Below are 15,779 nucleotides of genomic sequence, written 5' to 3' on the forward strand. Positions count from 1 at the left end.
CGATGCTACCAGGCGGACCAATCACAGTTGTTGCAGTCTGCGTTGCTGTGACGTGTAGTTACATTTTGGGAGAGGTGCACGTCAGGCTACTGTGTAGGGATCCGCGTAGGCTCTGCGTAGGGTTTGCGGCGACACCATACTTACGGCGTCGAGTTGACGCACAAGTATAAATCAGCCTTTAGTGTTCTTCCGGGAGTGAGGAATGGCAAGTTTTCTTAATTCCAAACTTTCAGTTTATTTTACAATACAGACAAGCATAAAAAAAGCAAAGTAAACTAAAGAGAGAGCTGAGAAACGATGCTAAGAGGTGTATAGACAAAGGAATAAAGAAGCCAAAATGGCATCTCTTAAAAATCCATCGTTTTTATAGATAAGATAAAGAACTTCATTAGACAGGAATGAATTAATTACTACATAATTGAAACAATTACATCAGGTGGGTAATGTACTAATATTTAGAGAATGAAAAATGAGGAAGTTAATAAATTGTTAGTTTAACTGCTATACCGCTTTCTGTCTGTGAGTGTAAAAAATACGAGCATGTTAAAAAGTACAAATTTTATAAAAAGTATATTTTAAAAACATGGTTTCTAGCATCAGGATTGTGTCATTAATCTGCGTCTCTCACGTCGAAGTCAAAGTCAATCTATAGTTGGGTAATTACCCCAGAAGCCTAACATCTAGATTGACAACACCTCGGTGACAGCGCTGTTAAAGCAAGACACCACACAAATGGAGTGTAAGCAATCACTTGAGACGGTTTGCAAGATGAGTTCTCCTCAGTGTCCTGGCCAATATTTGTCCACTAGTCAAATACTGGACTCTTGAACTCTATGATAGATTATCTGCTCATTATGATGTTGCAGATCAATTTTGGGAGCTTGCTGAGCAGAGGTTAACCTTGGAAACACTGCAAAAATCTTTTCTGGACTTACAGTACTTTGGACCAAGGTGAAGGAATGAGGAGGGGAGAGGAGGAGTACAAACCTTTTCCTCTTTCCACACAACAGTCCAGAGAGATGGAAGTGTTGGGATGAAATTGTGTCTCTTTCCACCCCATGACATTGTTCGTCTTACCGTGAATGAGAACTTGGCATTTTCCTTGCTGCTTAAAAATATGAGGGAAAAATTGATGCCTCCAGTTTCAAAAAACCCAAGATGTGTCAGAGAGATATAGCCAACTGAATCTGTGGTGACCATCACAAATTCCACTGCAATCCCATATTCTCTTGCCCAGATTCTCCCACACTGACACCTAGGGAGTAATTCACATGATCAATTAACCTACTGATCTTCGCAGCTTTGGGGTAAGAGAGGAAACGAGGCAATCAGAGGGAGAATGTACAAGCTCCTTGCAGTACCAGAGGTTAGAATTGGACCTGGATCAATTTGAGGGATTTCAGGGACTCTTTACAACTCACATTCTCAGAATTATTTTTATTTTCATAATTTATCTTCTCTTGCACATTGGTTCTTTGTCAGTCTTTGTTTATGTATAGTTTTTTTTAAATAAAATTCTGTTCTATTTATTTTTTTCCCTTTAAATGACTGCATGAGAATGAATCTCAATGTGCAGTAACATATGCACACTGTACTTCAGTAACACTGGACATCAGATTTTTTTAGGTTGCTTACTCAGAATTTTTTTTGTTTATTATAGACCACTTGAAGCTGAACACAAATATAATTTCAGACTACAGGTACTTGTATCACATAGGAATTTGGAGAAACAAGAAGTTATTTTTATTGAATATCATGCGTTCATTGCATAATGGTGCTGATGCTTTGCAATAGTTCAACTAAGCTAAAAATGTATTGTTGATGATTTTTGTTTGTACTCAGTATCTTCAGTTCCTTGCTTAAATGTCCAACAATAATCATTGATGGACTCTAGTTGCCCTGATACCATTTCTCCATGACTGTAAAGACCTAGTGAAACCTTTCACTGTCCTCGTCACTGACAGAGGCCAAGATTGGCCGGGAAGAAGTCTGAATGGGAATGTATGATATGAATCCTTAGTGACATGTTGCAATTCATGGTTTTGTATCTTTGAAGCACATTGTCAACCAGCAGAAAGTAGTTTTGTACTCGGTAGTTGCCAAGAAAATTTTCAACAATATCTTGAATGCTTTCCATGCAATTTTCTCTGGTCCCATTAGAAGTTATTTGAATTCCCTGTCATTGATGACCTGGTTGATTTGTGGACCAACAAAAATGCCTTCTTTAATCTTGGCATCTTCTATTCTGACTTATACTATGCATTGAAATTAAAAATACAGGGGATTTCAAAAAATGGTGTGTGATAGGGAAATTTCATGGTGATTTTCATGATCAGTAGCACAAAATCCATAAGATACACCCCAAAGTATTCAGGAAGCAAAATCTTTGTTGTCCAGCGTAATAAATCTATGTTGAAGTTACTTTGAATTTTGGACTTTGTGTCTCCAGCACTATCAGACAGCAGATCTACCAGCTGTGCCACATGTGCTGCCCCAATCACTCGGATGTGAAAGAGCAAGAATAGAGACTAATAGCTACAATTTTTCATCTCACTCTTTTGTCTTCTTGCCCAGGTATCGAGATCAACAGTGATGTGGCATTATACTCCGGGCTCGGGGCAGCAGTGATCGCAGTCACAATGCTTGTGGTGGGCATCACTCTGTATCGGAGAAGTCAAAGTGAATATGGTGTTGATGTTATCGACTCTTCAGCCCTTACTGGTGGTTTCCAGTCCTTCAATTTCAAAACAGTCAGGCAGGGTTAGTGTGCTGCACAGTTTTATATGAACTATTACAGGCTTGTTTAATTGAATAATTTGTGCCGAATGACCTTGTTGGTCAACGCTCCATAACAACGTTATTGGAAGTCAAATAATATGGACGTGGGATATGTTGTGACTGTGACTGAGCCAAGTGGAGACTGGACATTGAGATCTAAAAGGTCTTTTTTTCAGGAGAAACTCTGAACTCAAATACATCGAGTTTTGGTACTCATAAGAACAAAGATAACAGCAGGTGATTGAGCACGATTTCAATTGATACAATAACATCTATTGAATTACATTTTCACAGCAGGAACATGTCCTAGCTAGCAAGATATCACTGAATATTCAAACATTTTTGTTAGACTCCAGACACCTAAAATTAATTCTGTGAGGACCAACTCTGTAGGTGCAGTAAACGTCCCAATTATTAACACTAGAAAGTTTGCTGATGCTGGAAATCCAAAGCAACACACCCATTTTAGTTCCACTTCCCATTCCCATTCTGATATGTCTATCCATAACCTCCTCCACTGTCACAATGAGGCCACACTTAGGTTGGTGAAACAACAACTTATATTCCATTCGGGTAGCAGCCAAACTGATGGCATGAACACTGATTCCTCAAACTTCCAGTAATGCCCCCCACTCCCCTTCTCCTTCACCATTTCCTATCCCCTTTGCCCTCCCTCACTGTGTTTTCTTGCCTGCCCACTGCCTCCCTCTGGTGCTCCTCTCCACTTTTCTTTCTTCCAGTTGGCTTCTGTCTCTTCCACCGATTTACTTCCCAACTCTTTACTTCATCCCCTCCCCCTTCAGGTTTCACCTCTCACCTTGTGTTTCCCTCTCCCCTCCCCCACCTTTTAAATCTACTCCTCAGCATTTTTTCTCCAGTCTTGCCGAAGGGTCTCGTCCCGAAACATCAACTGTACTCTTTTCCATAGATGCTGCCGGGCCTGTTGAGTTCCTGCAGCTTTTTGTGTGCGTTTCTCAGATTCCCAGCATCTGCAGATTTTCTCTTGCTTGTGATTGGACACACAAAACTCAACAGGTCAGGCAGTATCTATGGAAATGAACAAACAGTTGATGTTCTGGGCTGAGAACCTTCTTCAGGACTGAAAAGGAAGGAGGAAGACACAAAAATTAAAAGGTTGGTGGGGAGGTAGGGGGAGGGAATCCCAATTATTGACGGACTGAGCAAATATGCTTGTGAGCATGCTTGATGTGTTTAATAACATGATATGATCTGGTTTAGGAGCAAAAAAAATTGCTGGTCAATCTCTTCAGGGCAGACATTATGTGTGGAGGGAAATAGAATGTCACGTTTTGGGTCTAGGCTCTTCATCTGGACCAAAATGTTGACTGTCCATGTGCAGATGCTGCTTGACCTGCTAAATTCCCCCAACATCTGCTTTATCACTTCGCATTCCAACATCTGCAGTCTCTTGTGCCTATGTCAGATCTGGAACCTTCCTTGATCTGTGTCATAATAGTGGAAAATAATTTAGCTGAAGGTGTCTCTGCTTAGTTTAATGTAGTTCAATTAACAAAGCCCCTTTGACACACAATTGGCCGGCATCTATGTTCTGTCAGTTTCCAAAAAGCAAATCTCTTAAGTGGCGTCCCACTAATTTATAAGTAGTCTGCACTCTGCTTGTTTACACAAAACTTAGAACACTACAACACAGAACAGGCCCTTCAGCCCATCATGTTGTGCTGACCTTTTAACCTACTCTTAAGGTCAATCTAACCCTTCCCTCTCACACACTCCTCCATTATTCTGCTTTTGTAGCCTGGGAGAAATACACACTCGAGACAACAAATATTTTTTAAGGTTTTTAATTCCTTTAGATATTTTAAGGCAGAAACAGGGTATCAGAATAAAAACAAACAAATGATTTTTTTTAAAAAACACAGTTCCTGCTGCTAAAGTCTCAGCTTAATTTCAATCCACACACTTATGTATCAGCTAGTTATGTATGCAGTATGAAAATAAATAAAACAAAATATACAAAACCAATACAATAGTGGCAATTCTAATTAAACTATACAAACAACATTAGAATCCCACCAACTCTGTACCTTATATACAACGTCAAAAATATGAATCAATACATCTCATCTTAACTAAGAGATACTCACTTTGGCTCACACATGCTTAACTTCTAAACAGGTATAGACTAAACCCTGAAACAAGTTCTCCTTGCTCACTCTAATAGGCCGATAAGGAACTTCACACAACCATGCCGTCCAGCGCCAATACTTTACTCACGAAAATATTTTCTCCCCATACGACCAGCACTCATAGGGGGAAAGCAGCTCCCGGTCTTGATGTCCTTTCTAGAGCATCGTAACTTCTTCTTTCCACTACAAACATGCATAATGACGTCACCGTTTTCTCTTAAAGGCACAGGCAGCTATTTTAGTGTTACCAAGGTGAATACATAAGTGCACTTTAACAATAAAAAATAATATTCAACTGTCACTTGGTTACCCTATCATTTATGTGCCTATCTAAGAGATTCTTAAATGTGCCTGATGTGTCTGCCTCTGTCGCCACTGGCAACACCTTCCACGTGTCCACCACTGTGTGTGTTAAAACTTTACCTCCGATATCCCCCTTATACTTTCCTCCAATCACGTTAAAATTATGCCCCCTCATATTAGCCATTTCCACCTTGGGGAAAATGTCTCTGGCTATCTGCTTGCTTTATGCCTGTTAACATCCTGTACACCTCCATCAGCTCACCCTCGTCCTCCTTTGCTTCAAAGAGAAACATTGTCCTTTTAATCTGAAAATTTGTAATTGTAGTTTCTACTTGAGCAGGTTTTATTGAAGACAGGTTCTTATCTATACGAGTGCCTACTATTAAATTATTAGTTTAATTAAATGTTATTAAATTGGTAAGTTATTAAATAAAGAATTCATAGCAGGGTGGCCTGGGAGATTTTCTGTAGTTTCCAAAGCTTCCTTCATCAGGCAGAAAGGTTTTGTGGTCTTTTTAGTAAAGTGGGGTTGTTGCCTGTGGTAGGAAGGTTGAGTGGCAGAAGTGTTAGGCACAGAGGCCTGGTGAATTCAGGAAATGCAATTGGGAAAAATATGCACATCTAATTTCCTGTCCATTTGCATCCACAGTTGGATGTTTGGTGAGTTCCACCAGTGGTGTATGCTCCCTGGTAACACATGCACACAAACAAAAATACTGGAGGAACTCGGGCAGCACTTCTGGAAAGGAATAATGGGTCGACATTTTGGGCTGAGAGCTCCTTGCTGTCTAGTTTTGTGTAGTCTAGGAGCTCCAGAAATCCAACAAAGGCAGCAATCCAATGCGGTGGGAAATTCAGCGATTCCAGAAATTCTCATCTTCTTACGATACAGAAGGAAGGTATTTGGCTCTTCAGGTCTGTGCTGGGTCTCAGATCAAAACCATTCCCTCATATGCCCCCTTCTACTCCACCCCCAGTTCACTCACGTATGTCAAGCGGAGTTCACAGTGACAACTAATCAGTGTGTTTGGGGTCCATTTCCAATGGCTGAGACCAATTCAGAAATCTAGTGGAATTACAATGGCTTCAGCTGCAGGAAGAAGGACATATTTATTTATTTATTTATATTAGAGATATAGCACAGTAACAGACCCCTTTGGCCCAAGAAGCCCGCACTGCAAAATACACCCATGTGACCAATGAACTTAATAACCCGTATGACTTCGGAAGGTGGGAGGAAACTGGAGCACCTGGAGGAAACCCACGCAGTCACGGGGAGAACGTACAAACTGCTTTCCAACATAGACAGGAATTGAACCCCAATCGCTGGTGGTGTAAAGCAATATATTGAACGCTATGCTACCATGCCACTGCGAAACATCCCTCCTTTTACAGTGCTGGTTCCACTGTTGTGTTTCGAGTGCATGCCAACCAGGTGTTCTTCATATTGCTTTTATGACTCATTGTTTTGTTACCATTGTATTATGAGGCGAAGAATAGTGCTTCTGTAATTGATTTCTGATTACATCATTGTCTGAAAATTAGGGACCTCTCAATCTCCTTTTCATTACTGCCAAAAATCAATCACCTCCAACCATGGGAGACTGCAGGAAGGAATAGACTTTTGCTACTAATGGCTCAGGTGTGTCTTCCACACAGCTCCTTGAGGCCAGTTTGAGAGCTTGACAGAGAAAGAGAAAGCGAGAGAGAAAAAGAGAGGGAGAGGGAGAGAGAGTGAAACAGAGAGAGAGATAGAGATGGAGAGACTTAGAGAGATAGAGAGATGGAGTAGAGAGGTAGAAATAGAGAGAAAGAGTTAGAGATAGAAAGAAATAAAGAGAGAGAGAGAGAGAGAGAGAGAGAGAGAGAGAGATGGGGGGAGATTCTCAGGATTAATGTATCTTCAATTGACCAGTTTAGATGAGAATAGTTTAGAATTCACAAAGGTAAATACAGACGTTGTTAATCTGCTATCTGAGAGTGGACTACGTGAATGGACTTCAAACGCCACCGACAAAAGCAGCAACCATAAAGGTCATTGTCATGTGGAGGCCAAGTGTTCAATGGAAGTGAATGGAAGAGCATTTACTTAGTAAAACGCAGGGACTTCAAAGGAAGTAGATTAATCAGTTCAGGAGAGTAATTTTCTATGTGAATCATTGTAGTTACTATCATAATTGCAGACGAGTACACTTGGACTCAAAAGCACTGGTACAAACAGATAAACTGAATCAAGTGAAAGCACTTTACTCAATGGTTATTGTCATTGACAAAATACTCTGCCTCTTCTGTGTACAGTTGATTAATGTCCCAGTGCAACCACTCTGTAATCACACTGAATTCTCTCAAAACACTGCTTGGACTGTGTGTCAGTCTTTCATTTTATAAATACCTATTTAGTATGTACTGATTTATTATAAATTACTCACTGGGAAGCCATTCCCTCCTCCAATGCTAGATTGGATTTTGTTGCCTTTTAACATATTTTCAGAGCAAGCAACCTGTTTTGGGTCGTTAGAGTCATAGAGACGTACAACATCATTAAGGACGCCTGCTACACGCTCTCTTCTTATCACTACCATCAAAGAGGAGGTACAGGAGCCTGAAGTCCCTCATTCAACAGTTTTGGAACAGTTTCTTCCCGTCCACCATCAGCTTCCTGAATTGACAATGAAATAACTTAGTCCTGCCAAAGGATCTCAGCTCAAAACGTCGGCTGTACTTTTTTCCATAGATGCTACCTGGCCTGCTGAGTTCCTTCAGCATTTTGTGTTTGTTGCTTGGATTTTCAGCATCTGCAGATTCCTCTTGTTTTACAGTTGCTTTTATGTATTGCTCTGTTCTGGTGTCGCAAAAGAACAAATTTCACCAGTAACACACAAAATGCTGGAGGAACTGAGCAGTTCAGGCAGCATCCATGACAGGAATAAATAGTTGATGTTTCAGGCTAAGACCCATTTTGTCAGAACTGAAAAGGAAGGGGGAAGGAGCCAGAATAAGAAGGAGGGGGAAGGGAGTCGGAGAGTAGAAAGACAAACCAGAAGATGATAGGTGAAACCCGGTGGGTGGAGGAGGCGGGGTATGAAGTGAGAAGCTGAGATGTGACAGGTGGAAAGTGTAAAGGGCTGAAGAAGGAACCTGATAGAGAAGATGATGGGAGAAAGGGATGGAGGGAGGTGATAGCCAGGTGAGGAGAAAAAGAGGTAAGAAGGTAGCCAAATCGGGGAACGGAAGAAGAAGGAATGGGGCAGGGGGGAAATTACCAGAATTTTAAAATATCATTGATCATACCATCGAGTTGGGTGGTGTATGAGTTGTTGCTCCTCCAACCTGAGAGTGGCCTCATTGTGGCAACAGAGGAGGCCATGGACCAACATGTCCAAATGGGAATGGAGATTGGAATTAAAATGGTTGGCCACCAGGACACCGGGACTACCTGAGCCAATTCCATTTTCCTGTATTTGGCCCATGTCGCTCCTATCCACATATCTATCCAATTCTCCTGTATCGTTATAATTACATTTACTTCTTCCATTCCCTCTGGCAACCTTTTCCATATACCCACCACCCTCGGTGTGAGAAAGTTTCCCATTAGGTCTCTTTTAAATCTTTCCCCTTTCACTCTCTGGTGTTGGACCCCCCACTTCTGAAAAAAAAAAGACCGTGACTATTCAATTTATCTGTGGCTCTTAAAATTTTATAAACCTCTACGAGGTCACTCAGTTTCTGACATTTATGAGAAAGCAGCTCCAGCCTACCCATTCTCTCCCTTATCGCTTAGCCCCACAGTGCTGGTAACATCTTTAGGAATCCTTTCTGCAATATTTCCAGAGCAATAACATCCTTCCTATAGCTAGGTGACCGGAACTCTATATACAAGTTTGCTGATGACACAACAATTGTAGGCCGTATCTCGGGTAATGATGAGTTTGAGTACAGAGAGGAAATTAAGAACCTGGTGGCATGGTGCGAAGACAATAACCTATCCCTCAACGTCAGCAAGACGAAGGAATTGGTTGTTGACTTCAGAAGGAGTAGAGGACCACACGACCCAACTTACATTGGTGGTGCACAAGTGGAACAGGTCAAAAGCTTTAAGTTCCTTGGGATCAATATCACAAATGACCTGACTTGGTCCAACCAAGCAGAGTTCACTGCCAAGAAGGCCCACCAGCACCTTTACTTCCCGAGAAAACTAAAGAAATTTGGCCTGTCCCCTAAAACTTTCACTAATTTTTATAGGTGCACCATAGAAAGCATTCTTCTAGGGTGCATCACAACCTGGTATGGAAGTTGTCCTGTCCAAGACTGAAAGAAGCTGCAGAAGATCGTGAACACGGTGCAGCACATCACACAAACCAATCTCCCGTCCATGGACTCACTTTACACTGCACGCTGTCAGAGCAGTGCTGCCAGGATAATCAAGGACACGACCCACCCAGCCAACACACTTTTCGTCCCTCTTCCCTCTGGGAGAAGGCTCAGGAGCTTGAAGACTCGTACGGCCAGATTTGGGAACAGCTTCTTTCCAACTGTGATAAGACTGCTGAACGGATCCTGACCCAGATCTGGGCCATACCCTCCAAATATCCAGACCTGCCTCTCGGTTTTTTTGCACTACCTTACTTCCTATTTTTCTATTTTCTATTTATGATCTATAATTTAATTTTTTAATATTTAATAATTTTAACTATTTTTAATATTTAATATTTGTAATTCAGGGAGTGGGAAGTGGAGAATCAAATATCGCTGTGATAATTGTATGTTCTAGTACCAATTGTTTGGTGACAATAAAGTATAAAGTATAAGGATATAATTGCCCTGAGATCCTTCAGAAAGGCTAAGGGTGGCAGAGAAGCAGAGTAGTTAGCTTAGATTAAATTATGAGGACACTCAGTCCTCGTTTATTGTCATTTAGAAATGCATGCATTAAAAAATGATACAATGTTCCTCCAGAATAATATCACAAGAAACACAGGACAAACCAAGACTAATACTGACAAAACCATATAATTATTACATATAGTTACAACAGTGCAAAGCAATACCATAATTTGATAAAGAGCAGACCATGGGCACGGTAAAAAAAAGCCTCAAAGTCCTGATAGCCCCATCATCTCACGCAGATGGTAGAAGGTAGAAACTCTCCCCGCCATGAACCTCCAAGCGCAGCAAACTTGCCGATGCAGCACCATTGGAAGCACCCGACCACAGCGGACTCTGAGTCCGTCCAAAAACATCGAGCCTCCGACCAGCCCTTCAACACCGAGCACCGAGCACCATCCTCTGCCGAGCGCTTCGACCCCGCCCCAGCCGCCGAGCAACAAGCAAAGCCGAGGACTCGGGGTCTTCCCCTCCGGAGATTTCAGACCACACAGTAGCAGCAGCAGCGAAGCAGGCATTTCAGAAGTTTCACCAGATGTTCCTCCATGCTCTCACGTCCATCTCCATCAAATCAGGATTGTGCACGGCATCCTACTTGACAAATAACAGACATCACCATCGCGAGTTGCGTTGCGCCACCATCTTCTCCTCTCCTCCAATAGCTTAACACTATTACAGCGCCAAGTGACCCAGCTTCAAATCCTACCACTATCTGTCAGGAGTTTGTACGTTCTCCCCATGACCATAAGGGTTTCCTTTGGGTGCTTTGTTTCCTCCCATGTTCCTCAGACGTATGGGTTGGTAGGTTAATTGGTGTAATTAGATAGCATGGGCTCATTGGGCTGGAAGGCTTGGAACCGTGCTGTATCTCCAAATAAATTAAGTGGTATTCCAAGTGCAGCACAGAAACAGGCCCTTTGGCCCACCTAGTCCATTCCAACCCACTTAAACTACCTACTCCCATCGGCCTGCACTGGGACCATAGCCCTCCATACCCCTAATATCCTTGTACCTATCCAAACTTCTCTTAAATGGTGAAACTGAGCTTGCATGCACCACTTGCGCTGGCAGCTCGGTCCACACTCTCACGACCCTCTGAGTAAAGAAGATTTCCCTCATGTTCCCCCTAAACTTTTCACCTTTCACCCATGACCTCCAGTTGCAGTCCCACCCACCCTCAGTGGAAAAAGCCTGTTTGGTTTTACCTTATCTATACCCCTCATGATATCCCAACTCTTGTACTCAGTGCGTTGTCTGGTGTAGGTAAGCATGCCATATGCCCTTTCATCAGATTATCCATCTGTATTGCCACTTCAGTGAACCTTTTTACCTGTACTGCAACATCTCGCTGTTCTCCAACAACCTTCAGGACTTGGCATTGACTGTGTAAGACCTGCCCTGGTTTAATTTATCAACACTTCACACTTCTGTGAATTAAATCCCAGCTGCCATTTTTGGCCTACTTTCCCAGTTGTTCCAGATCTGCTGCACTTTTCCATCTTCACCATCCATTGTACGACCAATTTTGATGTCATCCACTAACTTCCTAACCCTGCCAACTATATTCCCCATCACTCATATAGACGATGAACAACAGCGGACCCAGCGCTAATTCCTGCAGCACACTGCTGGTCATAGGCTTCCAGCCTCCACCATCACCCTCAATCTCATACTATCCAGCCAACTTTGTATCCAACTGCCTTGCCTAGTTCCCTCTGGATCCCAGGAGGTCTAATCTTCCAGACTAGCCTACCTTGCCAGAACAACTGGGGATATGGAAGAGGTAACTTTTTAATTTTTTTATATGGACATACAGTGAGGAATAGACCCTTCCAGTCCTTCAAGCAGTTGGACCTTGGAGGGCATTGCAAGTGGTTGCATCACCATCTGCTAGGGAGGGGCTACAGCACAGTATCGTAAGAGGCTTTAGAGGATTGTAGGCTCAACCATTTCCATCACAGACACATACACATACAGGCATCCGTTAGTCTCATGAGATCATGGATTTGCACCTTGGTTTCCAAGGCGCAGGCCTGGGCAAGGTTGTACGGAAGACCGGCAGTTGCCCATGCTGCAAGTCTCCCCTCTCCACGCCACTGATGTTGTCCAAGGGAAGGGCAATAAGACCCATACAGCTTGGCACCGGTGTCGTCTTAGAGCAATGTGTGGTTAAGTGCCTTGCTCAAGGACGCACACGTTGCCTCAGCCAAGGCTCGAACTAGTGACCTTCAAGTCACTAGACGAACGCCTTAACCACTTGGCCACATGCCAATCACGGACACAAGCTTCCTCATTATGAGAACATCTTTCAAAGACAGTGCCTCAGGAAGGTACCTTCACCACTCTGAACATTCCCTCTTCTCACTGATAGCATCAGGGAGTAGGTACAGGAACACACAATGTTTCAGGAACAGCTTCTTCCCCTCTTCCATCAGGTTACTGAATGATCCATGAATCCATGAACACTACCTCACTATTGCTCTTTTACATTATGTACTTCTTATCTCCGCACTGTTCTGCTGCCAGAAGCAAGAAAATCCACAACTGCTGTCAATGCCAATAAACCTGATTCTGATTCTGACTCTTGCCAATTATTTTTGGATACAGCATAGAAAACATCCTATCCAGATGCATCACAGCTAGGTATGGCAACATCTCTGGCCAAGACCACAAGAAATTTCAGAATTATGAATGCAGCCCAGTTCATCAAAGAGACCATCCTTCCCTCCACTGTCTATACTTCCTGCTGCCTCAGGAAAGGATCCAACATAAGGACAGATCCCTACCCTACCCAATGGGAGAGAGGAGAGAAGAGAGAACGACTAGAGCAGGAGGGGTCCTTGATTATGTTAAACGTTTCCTGAGGCAGTGGATAGAGCTCAATCGTACTCTTATCAGACTCTTTAACTGACCTCTCATATCCTAGAAGATAAGCCTGTGGCATGTCGAACTGTTGGGATAAACAGTGGTTTCTGATGGACTCTAGATCATGGTCTCTTTGGGGGCTTTGCTATTGCTTGTATGTTGGGTGGTGGGGAGCTGATGCTTTTGCTGAGGGAGGGGTGGGGAAGGTTGATGCTTTGCTGTTGCTTGTGCATGGGAGGGGGAGGGTGGCTTTGGGGTTCCAACGTTTTTCTGTCATTCATTCTTTGGGATTTTTCTTCTGTTTCATGGACGTCTGTGAAGAGTAAGAATTTCAGGTTGTATACTGTGTACATTCTCTGTTATTAAGTTGAACCAGTGAACTGTTGATCTCCCAAGCCGCCTCATCAAGGCCCTTGCACACCATTACTCTCACTGCAGGAAATGGGCAATCAACATTTCCTGTCCAGATGAAGGGTGTTGACCTGAAACGTTGACTGGCCACAGATGCTGCCTGACCTATTGAGTTCCTCCAGCATCCTATTTATTGCTCCAGATTGCAGCATCTGCAGAGAAAACACTAAAAGAGTTCTTTCTCTGTCCATTTTCCTAGGAAATTCCCTGCTTCTGAACCCATCGATGCAGCAGGACTTAACAGTGAGCAGGACCTATAGCGGGCCGATCTGTTTCCAGGAACCAATGGACAAGGAACTCATGACCCAGTCACCCCTCTTTGACTCTCTGCCCGGGATCAAGGTTAAAGTGCAAAGCTCATTAATGGTTTCCCTCGGGGTTGCAGACGGAGTAGAGTATCAGGGAAGGGTACCATCCCGGACTTACCCGCGCAACAGCCGGGTTGTTGACAAATTGCACGCGAGGAGCAATGCATCGAGCTCTCAGCATCTCCCTGGCGCTTTCCCGAGGGCCGAGGACAGGACGAGCAGTATTTTTGGGTGCCTCGGAGGATGCTTGGTGGGACCATCCAAAGGTATGTAGTCAGAGACATACCAGCTAGTTCATGATGCCCTTCGTAACGTGAACTGCAAGGTCTTGTTTGGAAGGAAGAGAACCTGGTGTTTGTCATACAGTCTGTCGTACAGCACAGTAACAGATCCTTCAGCCCACTGCATCTGAGCTGGCCGCCAACCAGCCAATTACATAAATCCTCCTTTAATCCTATTTTTTAAAATTCTGCCCACATACCCAGAACTTAAAAAATGTTTTGGCAGGTACGTGGATAGAAAATATTTCAAAGGATATGGGCCAAAAGCAGGCAAATGGGGATAGCTGGGTAAACATCTTGGTCAACATGAATTAGATGGGCTGAAGGGCCTCTTTCAGTGCTGTATCTCCCAACTCTAATTCATCCCAGATTCTGTTGCTCTATTACACACCAGTGGCAGTTTACAGTGGCCAATGAATCAATCAACTTGCAGGCCTTTGGGATGAGGGCGAAATACAGAGTTCCAGGAGGAAACCCTTGCGGTCACAGGGAGAACTTGCATATTCCGCATAGTCAGCACACAAGGTCAAGATTGAATCCTGCTCTTTGGTGCTGTGAGACAGTGGCATTGATAGCGCCTTTTGTATTAACCTCTTCCCCCCCCCCTTTGTATTATACCTTTTCAGACCGTGTCTAAAGAATTTTCCCATGTACCAAGTTAAGCAAAAAATGATGCTTAAAAATATTGTTTACAGAACATAGACAAGAGCAGCAGAACGATGGGTTTTTTAACCCATCTGCCTGTATATAATCTATATATGGAAATAATTTGGAAAATGGGTAGCTTGGGTGGTTGATGGTTGGGTTGAGTTGTTCTCTGATCTTGGCAATTTACTTGCAATTGTTTCGTCACCGTACAAGGAGACATTATCAGTGCGCTGCTGATTGTGGTATACTTGGCCTTTATATACTTAGAAAACAACTGATTGGCAATCATTTTAATGTAGGGAGGAAATCTTGTCCCTACATCACAATTGAGTTTCCGTAATGACGACCAATCAGCGGATTACTAAGTATATAAGGGCCAAGCATCTGGAGGACACAACACAACACAACACACTGACGATATCTCCTCGTATGGTGACAAAACTTTTGCATGCAATTTGCCAAGATTGGAGAACAGCTCTACCCAATCATAGTTGATATATTGTATCACCATTCCCTGCCTATCTAAATGCCTATTAAATGTTGTTATCGTATCTGCTTCCAGCACCTCCACTCACTGTGTGTTCCCGGCACCCTCCAGACTCTGTATAAAATAAATTTGCCTCATAGCTTTTTTTTAAACTTTCCCTATCTCACTACCAACTGAAATACGTGGAGTGCACAAAGGATCAATTCTTGACTCAATTATTTACTATCCATGTAATTGAACAGTTTAGGGCCCCTCATTTTAGAAAAGATGTGCTGGCATTGAAGAGGGTCCAGAGGAGGTTCACAAGGATGATTCCAGGAATGAAAGGGTTATCATTCGAGGAACGTTTGATGGCTCTGGGTCTGTGCTCACTGGAATTTGGAAGGATGGGGGAGAATCTCATTGAAACCTTTCGAAAGTTGAAAGGCCTAGACAGAGTAGAAGTGGAAAGGATGTTTCCCATGGTGGGAGAATCTAGGACAAAAGGGTACTGCCTCAGCATAGAGGGGCACCTTTTCAAAACAGAGATGCAGCAACATTTCTTTAGCCAAAGTGTGGTGAATTTGTGGAATTTGTTGCCACATGCAGCTGTGGTGTATTGGGTGTATTTAAGGCAGAGATTGATAGGTTCTTGATTGGACATGGC

At 43.0% G+C, this 15,779-nt stretch overlaps 1 protein-coding gene across 5 annotated transcripts in view; it reads left to right on the forward strand.

The window, feature by feature from the left end:
- LOC140201841 (netrin receptor UNC5D-like) overlaps positions 1–15,779 on the forward strand; it is a 903,393-nt gene that overhangs the window by 713,065 nt on the left and 174,549 nt on the right. For all 5 annotated transcript variants that reach the window (XM_072266557.1, XM_072266558.1, XM_072266559.1 and 2 more), the window contains exons 9-10: positions 2,575–2,760; positions 13,609–13,983. In XM_072266557.1, coding sequence (XP_072122658.1) covers positions 2,575–2,760; positions 13,609–13,983 — 561 coding nt within the window. The remainder of the gene's footprint in view (positions 1–2,574; positions 2,761–13,608; positions 13,984–15,779) is intronic.

Source organism: Mobula birostris, chromosome 8 (assembly GCF_030028105.1).
Source record: "Mobula birostris isolate sMobBir1 chromosome 8, sMobBir1.hap1, whole genome shotgun sequence".
Classification (NCBI taxonomy): Eukaryota; Metazoa; Chordata; class Chondrichthyes; order Myliobatiformes; family Myliobatidae; genus Mobula; species Mobula birostris.